This window comes from Vulpes vulpes, chromosome 7 (assembly GCF_048418805.1).
Source record: "Vulpes vulpes isolate BD-2025 chromosome 7, VulVul3, whole genome shotgun sequence".
Taxonomy (NCBI): domain Eukaryota; kingdom Metazoa; phylum Chordata; class Mammalia; order Carnivora; family Canidae; genus Vulpes; species Vulpes vulpes.
Window position 1 is genome coordinate 45,488,287 of NC_132786.1, and position 12,007 is coordinate 45,500,293.

The 12,007-nt window shown below is 37.0% G+C and overlaps 1 protein-coding gene across 1 annotated transcript in view; it reads right to left on the bottom strand.

Annotated features, from left to right (window-relative positions):
• Positions 1-4,625: 4,625 nt before the first annotated feature.
• Positions 4,626-12,007, bottom strand: part of FGL1 (fibrinogen like 1) — a 29,476-nt gene continuing 22,094 nt past the window's right edge. The window contains exons 6-8 of the mRNA XM_025984571.2: positions 9,262-9,350; positions 8,875-9,062; positions 4,626-5,054 (exon numbers count right to left, since the gene is read on the bottom strand). Coding sequence (XP_025840356.2) covers positions 4,895-5,054; positions 8,875-9,062; positions 9,262-9,350 — 437 coding nt within the window. The 3' untranslated portion in view covers positions 4,626-4,894. The remainder of the gene's footprint in view (positions 5,055-8,874; positions 9,063-9,261; positions 9,351-12,007) is intronic.

Genomic DNA, 12,007 nt, shown 5'->3' on the forward strand with positions numbered 1-12,007 from the left:
TTAGTGTTATAGGTACAGGTGGAGGCAATGTTACGCAGCACATCTATAATTAGAAAGGCCTTGAAACTCCAACCGGTGCCAACACCCCAGGAGTTAAGGAGACAATACCCTATGTCATTTTCTCTGTGAGATGAGGTTGGCTTGTTATGACTGAATGCTTAATTCCCCCTTTTATCCTCTTTGAAAGGTTGCAGCTTGTCTTGGGCTTGCCCACCATAGAGCACAGTTTTTACTGGGTGTATATGCTTTTTAAGGCAGTATTCTAAATGAAGTGCCAACATTCCTGAGAACACAGAGTACAGCCTTGGGTTTACAATGCTTATTAATTCATCTGAGTCAGGGGAGTAAGAGTCCTTCCCAGAAATACCTGTCATCTGAAAAATGCAGAAAATTTCTTGATCTATAAAATGAAGGGAGAAATCTGAACTTATTATTTTTTTTTTTTTAGAGATGAAAGCCTTCTTTCTTTTTCTCTTTTTCAAACAAAATAAAATCACAAAGTGTTACCTGGAACCCAAACATATAAAATAGATAAAAATTAAGCCACAGCAAATGAAAGGAGAAAGGGGAAGACCTTCCTGTTCCCTGCAAGAAGCTTGAGGTACATTATCAAAATCTAAAGCTCCCCTGGGGCCCATATTAGAGACCACGGGACCGGACAATCTCTACAACAGTTGTCAACCTCTAATTTTTGAGGATTTTAAAGATTTACTTATTTATTTGAGAGAGAAAGAGAGTAAAAGAGCAGGGGGGGAAGGCCAGAAGTTGAGAGAGAAAATCTCAAGCAGATTCCCTGCTGAGAGCCTTATCTCACAACCCTGAGATCATGACCTGAGCTGAAATCGAGTCAGGTGCTTGCTTAACCCACTGAGCCAGAAAGTGATAAAGCCAGGTGTCTAATTTTTTGTTTGTTGTTGCTGTTGAGAATTTAAAATCCCAGTAATAGTAAGAAACTGAACTGCTGAGCTTGTAAAAAAGATACAGTATACCCAGGGTCGTAATTCATTTTATATACTATCTTATCAGGAAAATGTCTGACCATCTCCTCTCTTCTCACACCTTCAACCCTTGGAGAAGTTCACAGAACACAGAATTCGCCATTACCATATTCCTTTCTACCTTCCTCTTCTTCGTTAGCATTACCATCATCATCATCATCACAGTAAGCATTTACAGAGAACGCAGTACAGTTATCCTCCCTTATCCATGGGGTATATGTATGTTCCAAGACCCCCAACGGATGCTTGAAGCGTGGATCATACCCAGCCCTAGGAGCACAAAGTTTTTTCCTATAAGTACATTCCTATGACAAAGTTTAATTTGTAAATTAGGCATAGTAGGAGCTTGACCATTATTAATAACATGGAACATTATAACAATATACTTTTATATAAGTTATGTGAATGTCGTCTCTCTCTCTCTCTCTCAAAATAGCTTGTTGCCCTGTACTCAGCCTTCTTCCTGAGATGCTGCGAGATGATAAAATGCCTACATGATAAGATTAGGTGTTGTGATGTCTGTTAGGCAGCTATTGACCTGACAATACTTCAGGAGGAGGATCATCTGGTTCCCATTGGTGGTTGACTGCTGATAACTGAAGCCATGGAAACTGTGGAGAAGGTGGGACTTCTGTATGTGCTAAGCACAGTATTAGCTCATTTAATCCTCACAACATGACTGTAAGATAGCTGTATTATTATTCACATTTTAGCACAGAGATGTAATTTGCCACCTAAAAAATGGCAAAGGTAAAATTTAAGTTCTTAACAGTCTGACTGTAATCTTCTTGGGCAACAGCTAAACGCTTAACCATCTTGTTTATCGCTTCATGTCAATCCTATAGATTGACTTGTCTTTCTCCCCAACTAAATTTGTGCTGGCCAAAGGAGAGATTATGGGCTTTATGGATGGGTTGTGATTTTATGACTCACAGTCTTTCTGAAACTCTAGGTATTGGGCAGATTTGTGAAGTGAGTAGTTTCAGGTTTCAGGAACATAGCCCCTCTCTTTTCTTAAAAATACCTTTTGTTTCTTAGTAGAAACTCCTTCTGTCCATGTCAGCCAATCAGTGTCCTTGCATTTTCTCTATACTTTGCTCTATTTAAAACAGACACACACAGCACTGATGAGTTTATTGGCCCTAACATGTAATCAGCTGATATAAATTAAAAGCATATTTGCATTTTAAAAAGAAAGCGATAAAGCCTAATAAATGACTCCTTAGTGGTGAAATTTCAGAGGACATTGGACTGGGGTTCTCCTCATATCTTGACTTTGGGTAAACCCGTCCAATCTCCCACTTTTATGTATAAACTCCTCAAATGATCTACTTTTTTCTAACTGCTTTTATTTTCTGGCTTCTGGCTATTTTCCCGCTAGTCCACTGAAATTAAAGGCACAAAAAAATTATCACTAAATCCAGCGGTCTTTTGTTAGAATGCTTTCTCTTTCATCTTCTTATGGCATTAATTTTTTTTATCATTCCTTCTGCATTGAAAAACTATTATTCTGAGATTTATGTAACACTATACTTGTTTAGCTCCCTCCCACTTTTCTGTGGAGTCATTTCTTTTCTCCTTCAGAAGCTTTTCTTTTGATCTTCTAATTGTGTGAATTCTTTAGGCTACTACTCGGGCAAATAATACCCATATTTAAAATGATCACTCGTGCCCCATTATTTATGCCTTCCCAAAGTGTGACATATGAAATCATGTTCTCACAAGACTGCATTAAAAGACAAACATTGAGGAGTCACAGCAGACACTTCTCTTGCCTGTGTGTTCTAAAGACTGAAAAATTAGATATGCTCTTTCATGATCTTACTTCCAGATGGGGTGGCCACGTAACACAAGTCTGGCCAATAGGGTATAAATTGAAGTCTGTTGACCCTTCACCCTTCTTCCTGTTTTTGACTCAGACTCAAAGCAGGAACTGCGGTGGACAACCTGTGATTTTGAGGGAAAAGCAAAGTGAATTGCAGAGATACCCACTTCCACATTGCAAAGCACTGAATGTTCTACCTTCTGAGTTCTTGTTAAGATGAACAAATCCTTGTTTGTTTGGACTGCCAGAATCAGGTGACTGCAAGGTATACCTTGCAGCTGACCACACTCCTAAATAGATATAAAAATGCAACATAGTATATGTCGCTCTTAGGAATTCAGAATGCAAAGTAGAATATTAAAAAGAAGAAATATGTTTAATTTTGTTCAATAGATAATCTCCTAAATTCATTTGAACAAGGAGCCCTTTTCTTCTTGTATTATGACTCTCCCATAGAACTCAGTTTCCTACACTGTTGCTTTCAACTTGTGATCCCTAGACCAGCAACATCTGCGCCAACCACAAACTTGTTTAAAAAACTAGAACCTTAGGCCCTAGCGCCAAATCAAAATCAACATTTTAATCAGACCCCAGGTAATTTGTGTGACATTAAAAGTTGAGAAGCACTGCTTCTGGAGACTGGTTGGAGAGAGGATAAAGTACAACTAACCTTAGATTTTTATGTGACCTATTATTCAAGTCATCTGTTATTATTTCCCTGAATGCCTACTACACTAATAATCACATAGTACTTGTTCACTGCTTATAATATGCAAGGCATTATTTGAAATACTTGTGTAATCCTCAACCTAACCCTGTGAGGCAGGTACTATCCTAATCTTCATCTTATAGATGAGATAGCTGAGGCTCAGAGAAGTTAAGTAGCTTACCGAAGGTCACACAGCTATCAAGTAGCAGAATCCTTGGTTTAAGGATTTAAGGATCACGAAACTCTATTGCCTCTCTGATCTGTTTTATTTGTTTTCGTGCACTTTCCTACTTTGTGTTCTTTACACAAGGTTTCCCTCAGACTGCAATGATCTCCCACATACACCAAGTTTAAAAATCTTAGCTCAAAATGTTAGTTCTTCCAGGAAGCTTTTTGGATCCCCTCCCACCAAGCCATGTCAGGTCCCCTGCTGTACATTCCCCAGGAACATATTTTCTCCTTCATACTAATCAGCTTTTAAAATTATTTCTATATTTCTGATTATAGTGCATGTCTTAATTAAAAAGAATGAGCTTCATTCGGGCTTGAACTATGTCCTTTGTGCCTGACAGTTGGCACTCAAATATTTTTAAGAATATCTTGCCTTTACCCTTTTACTTTTGCCCTTTTACTCTTTTACTACACCTCATCCAAGTTCTATCCACAAGAAGCTGTAGCATGATGGCTAAACACTGAATTTTGGATCGGAACTTGAATGAATTGGGATTTGAGTCCTTGTTCCTTGAATCATTAGCTTTGTACCTGAGAGCAGTCACAAAATCTCAGATCGTCAAATGTTTAGCTCTGTTACAGGAGGATAACAATGTCCCACAGTATTAGTGTAAGAATGAAAATGAAGCTTCTGAAAGAAGTGTCTAACCTACACAAACATCCCCAAAATATGTTTTGTAGTGATTAAGACCCTATATCGTGTTTATGAGTTCCAGTTCTGTAGTCAGAGACCTGAGTTCAAATCCGAACTCATATTTACAGTCCATGCAGTGGATTTGGCAATTCGTTATTTACTGGATTTTTTTCATATGTTTTTTTCAACTGCATTCATACTTAATTTATTATATATTTACCCAAGATATGTTATATATTCTGTGCTTTTTATTTTTTGTTCAACATAAGTGCTTATCGTAACCTTCTGCACATAGGAATTCATTAATCTATATTTATTTGAAGAGTACACATATTTGCTGTACTGAAAGTGCATTAGTTAATAAAGGTAAGTAGGAATGAAAAGTAGTACACATAACAATTGCCATCATCATATATGCATGTGTGTGTTTAGGACTGCTGTTTTTCAAATCCCTTTAAACCTAGATGAATTACAGAAAGAAAGCCCAGCAGGGAAAATTAAACAATATTTGGAATAAAATCATTTGGCCTAATTTTCATAACCACAGATTTCAAAGAATACCACCATCCATGCCAGGTATGCCAGACAACCCCATTGTCTGTTTTAGCTGTGTAGGGGCCAGGGTAGTAGAAGCCATTCAGGTTTGCAGAGTGACACCTAGTGGGAAGAAAAAGAAACACAGAACAGTCGGACTAGAAAAAATAAACTTCCCAAGCCCTTTTATTTGCTAGCAAATGATAAAATAAAAATAAAATAAAATAAAATAAAACTATGAATTATGTATTTTTTAGAAAATGTAATATTTATTAATTTTCAAAGCCAGGATATTTCATCAGCATATGGGTTTTTTAAGTGATGGATTTTAGTGCCATAACCAATCCTAGGATACAACCCAGGTCACCTGTAGGTACTATAAAAGAAGCATTTCTGTTCTTAATAGCTTTTAAACAAAACAAAAACGAGAAAACAAAAACATGACCTTGTAACCTTTGGCCTTTGCAAGAGTGGTATGGGTTAACAAAACAAGGTGTGGCATGGTACTCTGTTGCCAGCTTCCCTGGATAATTAGCTCTTACGTGTTCATCCATCTGCTGCCAAGACTTAGCTTTCACGCCGCAAACTCCCTTCCTCCCCTTTTAAAAATCGCCAACATCTCCATTATTTTAACCTCAAGGGTAGGAAAACAAAGCCTAAACTACCATTTAAAGTTTTCCCAGCAATCAACCAATAATCATTTGTCCAAGTTGCAGAGCTAATTTTTTAACATATATTGTTCCAATCTAGATAAGTTAGTTAGCTTATCACAAATTTCAAAATGTCCCACTTCCTCCTTTAAAATCTATAAATTTTGTCCCTGATAGGGATAACTAAGAGTATGTGATAATTTTCTGTGTACTGTTGGGAATGAGTTATGACATATTTCTTTATTGGTTAACCAACAAAAAGAATGGAGGACAATAGGATATAAGGAGAACATTCACAAGGGATAGTCTTGAAAAATCTATGGAAAGTACCCAAATTATTGAATCAAAAGAGCATATAATTTATCCATAGATGCTGAGTTTTTGGCTTGGATCACTTAACCAGATTAGTGATTTGCTCCTGCTGACCATCTGGACAGTCTCCTAATTTAACTGGATGTAACAGAAACCACGTATGCTAAATCTGCAAGACTCAAAAGCCTACTGTGTTTTTAAAACTACATGGAAAGTAATGTTAGAGAAAAAAATACTCTAAGCCTCCAGAATATATATTTTGGCCTATCTCTGTATTCCTAGAGACATAAACAATTTTTATTTGGTCTGTGATTTGAATCCCATTAGGAAAACTGACAGCATGGTCAACATAAAAAATTTTTAGCTATTCTGAGACCAATTTTATAGCACCTTTCAGTTTCTGAAAAAGCCTGAACTTGCAACTAGATGGGGAGATGGCTGGGGCTACACTGGTGAAAAGCAAAGCATGAGCTCTGTGTGAGCAAAGCAGAGAAGTCATTAATAAATACTCTGTGAGTGGTTTACTATGTGGAGAAAGAACATCTTGCAGGTGAGTGATAATTATGAAGTGCCAACATTTCATGTAACTCAGAAGAACTATAAGATTGGGACACCTGGGTGGCTCAGTGGTCGAGCATCTGCCTTTGGCTCAGGCCATGATCTCAGGGTCCTGGGATGAGTCCCACATCAGGTTTACCACAGGGAGCCTACTTCTCCCTTGCCTGTGTCTCTGCCTCTCTCTCTCTGTGTCTCATGAATAAATAAATAAATAAAATTTAAAAACAAAGAAGAACTATAAAAAAAAAAAAAGCTTTTAAAAAAAAATTTTTTTAAGAGGGTAAGAGGGAAGAAAATTATAAGATTAAGTAAGAGGAATAGAATGCACGGAAGAAGTAGCACCAAGTTTCTGGAACAACTGACTTTTTCTCCAGCTTTACTGGTTTTCCATCTGTACAGACTTATCTTCTTTGACTTCAGGGATAATGAAAAGTTCAGCAGCCTCAGCTACTGAATTGCCTTTCTTTATCATGTCTGAACTCCTATATCTAAAGTCAAGTAAATCATTTATTTGCCCATGTTGATATGTGTGCCAATTGTCCTCTAGACACAATAGCAGCCAGTCAACGAGGTCGGTTCATGGTACTGTTAACAGATATAATTGTTGTTTCTGTATGTGGTCTTCCATTCAAAATCAAACATTAAGGGATCTCACAACTTAGTGAGTTATAGGTAAGTTTTACATAATGCTGATAATTTTTACACAATGCTAACTTAAAAGGACAGGGGAGGAATAGGAGGAGGAAGAGATGATAACAAAGATGGCATTTTAAAAGCACAAGAAAACCACCAAGGAAAAGACTATCATCACCTTTGGTTTGGTAAGAAGGAAAGATCCCTTTATTTCTCTGTTCTCTCTCACTGCTGTATTTCTTTCAGTTCCTTTACAAGTGACCAAAAACTAAATGCACTCAAACTTTTAAAAAAGCAAAATCCAGAGAAATACTGTTTTTACAACCACTTAGTTTCAACATGACACATACAGCACACTACCTACAGTTAGCTGTCTCTCCGTAGAATCTACGACTCTAAAATCTACATCACAATAACTGATGTTCCTAGGAAGGACTCTCATGATTTTAGGGAAAATTGACATATGCCTGATATACCTCCACTTAATAAGATAGAGGACTGCAGAATGCTCTTAAAAGACTTACATCACAAAAATAAGGTTAAAATTTGGATTGTGGAACTTAATGGATAGTCTTCAAAAATAGGAAAACCTGACACTCCAGAAACACTCACTCATAAAGATTCTATAATGGAAAATCTAAATGTTCAGACATTTTGAGGTGGTCCTTGTTTTCTAAAGAGAAAAGACATTCAAAACTCATGCACTGCCTAATGGAGCACATCTGCTTTGCAGACAGAGCAGACCCCTCAGGTTATTTTTAAGGAAGACCGTATGAAGTTTCCATTCTCGCCTAAACTTTGTAATTACAACAAAGGGAGCTATCTGGAAACCATCTTGGGTGGAGAACAGTGAAATGAGTCAAGGATATCTGGCCAAGAGAAGAGAAAATATTGAGGAATACAGTAAATATCTTCTCATCCATTGCCTGCAGGGTTATGTTGAAAGGGAATTACAACTCTCTATAACTACTGAGAAAAAAAAAATCTGGCAGGATATAAGAAGGCAGATTTCAAGCTAATAAAAGGAAAAACTGAGTACAATTAAGAAACGGAATGAGCTAGTTGATAAAGTAACTTTGAAGTATTCAGCCAGAGGGTGGAATTAGGTGTCAAGAACATTTTAGAGGAAATTTCTGTATTGGGAGGACCTTGGATTCAATGATTAAAAAAAAAATTTAAGATTTTGTTTATTCATGAGAGACAGAGAGGCAGAGACAGAGACATAGGCAAAGGGAGAATCAGGCTCCCTGTAGGGAGCCTGATGTGGGACTCAATCCCCAGACCCCAGAATCCTACCTGAGCCAAAGGCAGATCCTCAACCACTGAACCACTCAGGTGTCCCGGATTCAATGATTTAATGGAAGTCACAGTGATTGAAAAATAGTTTCACATAGAAAAAATTGCAAAAATAATATAGCCATTTCATGTGATAGAAGGCAAAAGACCAAACTGGTTTTTAGAGCGCTGAAAATATTTCTCATATATAAATGCTCTCTATATCTTCATGTCCATGTGGTCAACTGTTTATGATAACTTGCCCATAATTCAGTTTACAAGCAATCTTTGTATAAGCAGTAATTTGATTTATTTCTATAATACCTTTCAAGCTTTATTAATGCACACAATGAGCAAATCCTCAAAAATACGTCATCACTGAAGAATTCTAATAAGGATGATTACTTAATAATACCAGTACTACAAAGAAGACAGCATTACCTCACATATTATAATTAATGCCGACCAGTAAGATATCATCGATGCCATCGCAACTATGTTTATAAAATGCAAACCTGTTAAACCACCAGCCAGACTGATCTTCTTCTGCACAGTTCCCTTCATAGTTGTCATGATCTCTGTCCCATGTGCTGAATTTCATTCTCTGGTGACTACCCCACCATTGCACCTCAGGATGAAGATTCCCAGCAAGAGAGTCTCCAGCTGTTCCAGAATATTCCCCAATGTTCAACTCATAGGAATTCTAAAGGAAAAGAGGCAACTTCCACTATTAGTTGTCACTATAATGTTTTATTTACTGTTAATAATTAAGTTAATGTTAATAATTGCTTATTTAATAAACAAAAGAACAGGTTTTACTGTATATCTTTGTTTCCTCTGACTTCAGGGTTTATATTTTACACAATTAATTCCTGATGCTACTTATTTGAAAATTTGAGTACCTTTTCATCTCCAACTTTGAAAAGTTTATATTGTGCATAGCGGCTGTTTTTTTCAAAATCTGCAAGGTCAATTTTTAAAGTGTAGTCTCCTAAAAAAAAAAGCAAGAAGTTATTGAGTATTTCTGATGTGTGAGATGACATTGATTAATTGAGGTTAAAAACAATTCATGGCTCTATTTTACTTGAACCATTTCCTTCTGCCATGAGTCAGTTTTCAAAGACTAAACAGTGACTCCCTTGTATTTACAGCATGAACATTTTATTGTGTATTTTACTTGAATATAGCTAGGGACAAAATATTAAAGATGGAAATTTTTTATAAATCTATTACTGGTAAAAGCTAGTGCAATTCATTTGACAAAGAACAATAGAAAATAAGTCATTATTTAGTTACCAGATTAAGAAATCTGACAATGAGAGGTGCCTCGGTGGCTTAGGGGGTTAAGCATTGGACTCTTGATTTCAGCTCAGGTCATGATCTTAGGATCATGAGATCAAGTCCCACATCGGTCTCCACACTGGGTATGGAGCTTAGAATTCTCTCTCTCCTCTCCCTCGGCCCCTCCCCCTGCTCACACACACATGCTCTCTCAATCTCTCTCTCTCTCAAAAAAAAAAAAAAATCTAAAAATGAAACAATAGAAGTTTTAAGAAGTTTAAAGATTTGTCTGCTTTTTCTTTAAGAACATTGATCTTAAAAGTAAATAATAATTGAACTAGTTGGTATCATCAAGTGATCTTTTCTCCATTGTCCATCATTTGTGAATCACAAAGATTATTCTTTTTTTGGAAAACAGAACTATTGTCAAAAGCCAGAGAGTTATAAATCAAACTAACTTAGATAATAAATGTTCTATCCTCCTACTTCAATAGATAATATTTCACAATGACCTATGAGGCCGGGTTTGAATTTAGTGTCTTCGTCTCCTTGGGATTCCAAGTCAGAACCTGCAAGCCCAGAGGGAGAGGCCCTCTGGACTTCATCGCACGGGTCTCGTGTACGGTCTGCTTCCTCTCTTCCTTTCCTTATCTCTATCTCCATCATGCACAAAAAAGGGCCTTGTCCACATTTGTGGACATTCCAGCCCGCACATCCAAGCTCTCTTTACACCCACATGAAAAGCTATTGCTTTACCTCCCCTCAGGCTTAGGGATGTGCCCATCAGCAACACAATCTTCTCAAGGGGGATAGATGAAAAGAGGCATGAACAGGTCCTGGAAACAAGCTCAGGGCTGTTAGGGCAGGGAATGCTGGATTGGCTGTTACTGAGTATGGGAGGAGTGTGGGCTTCTGTTGGCGGTGGCACTCTAGCCCCCAGACTCTTCCTCCCCTGGAGCTCTCTAATGTGGAATTCTGGAAGAGACCACTCTAATCTTATCGAAAGGCAGGAGAGCTTACCTGAACCAAGACTGTGAAGTGGATGAGAACAGTAAGGCAGGCTAAGTTAACTCTCCTAAAATATACTTTACATTGTAGGAGAGATACGACGTCTCAGTCTCAATGTTTCAGGTAACCATCTAAATATCTTTATGGTCAATAACTAAATCAAAATGCAATTACAGACCATTCCTAAATTCATTTTATTGCAAACACTTCCAGCCAAAACTTATGTAATGGGGATAAGGCTATTTTCAGAGGAAATTCACTAGCCTTAAGTGCTCTCACAATTAAAGAATGCAGGGACAAAGCATGGGTTTTCCTTGGGATGATGTGATATGTGGTTGTGAAGCCTGGAACTGATAAATACATTTTTGCTGTCATGAGAGTAGGAGACTGAACACCAATTAAAACATAAAGGGGAAGCAGATGTGTTCGCAAAGTACATCTGGGTGAATAAGCATTTAACAATAATTTGAAAAAAAAACAATAATTTAACAAATAATTTTGAACTAGGAAAATAAATACATTGAAGGAAGGGATATCTTATATAAATTTAGAGAGCAGTGATCACAAGAAGGACAAGCAAAGAAAGTTATCAGGCTTCTAAAATTATCTATTCTCTCTAGCTATTATTCTGGTGTCTCAATTATAAACCTACATATGAATTATGAATATAGAAATACCAATAACTTTCCTTAACTTGGATGAAACAAGCAAACTCTTGCTTTTATGTTTAATGCATTGCCAGTATGATATAGCATACTTTCTTGAGCAATACAATTGCCTTTTATAAAACATTCTGCATCAGACCTCAGTGGGGCTGCCTATAATCTTGGCTTTACACTTAAGACAAGGAAGGCAATGAGCTGGAGTAAATGATCATGGGAAAGAGAAGCTTAGAAAATTCATCAAACTAATGATATTTTAGGCAAATACTGAACCCTAACAGAAGATACCCATGCAGTACATAAGACAGGGGGAATCGTACAGATGTCTTCAATTTGAAATGTGTCAATAAAACAAAACGGCTTGATGGATGGCTAGATATGTGATTAAAATAATAAAAACACTAAAATGTTAGTGTAGAATCTAGGTGGTAGGTTGAATCTTTTGTCAATTTTGCTGTATCTTCGAAATTTTTCAAAATAAAAGCTGAAGGGGATAGAGACAAGAAGATTTCTTATGGTATTTTTTGCAAAAACAGCCTCAATGACCCAAGTGTTGGCCTCAACCTTTGCAATGCCACTTTGTAACTCCTTCCATCAAGTCTGTTTCCCTTTTTTGTTTTGTTTTGTTTCCCATTAAATTGCGCTGGTCCTGTGACTTGCTTTTACCAGAAGAAGGCAGTAAAAATGATCATGTGCC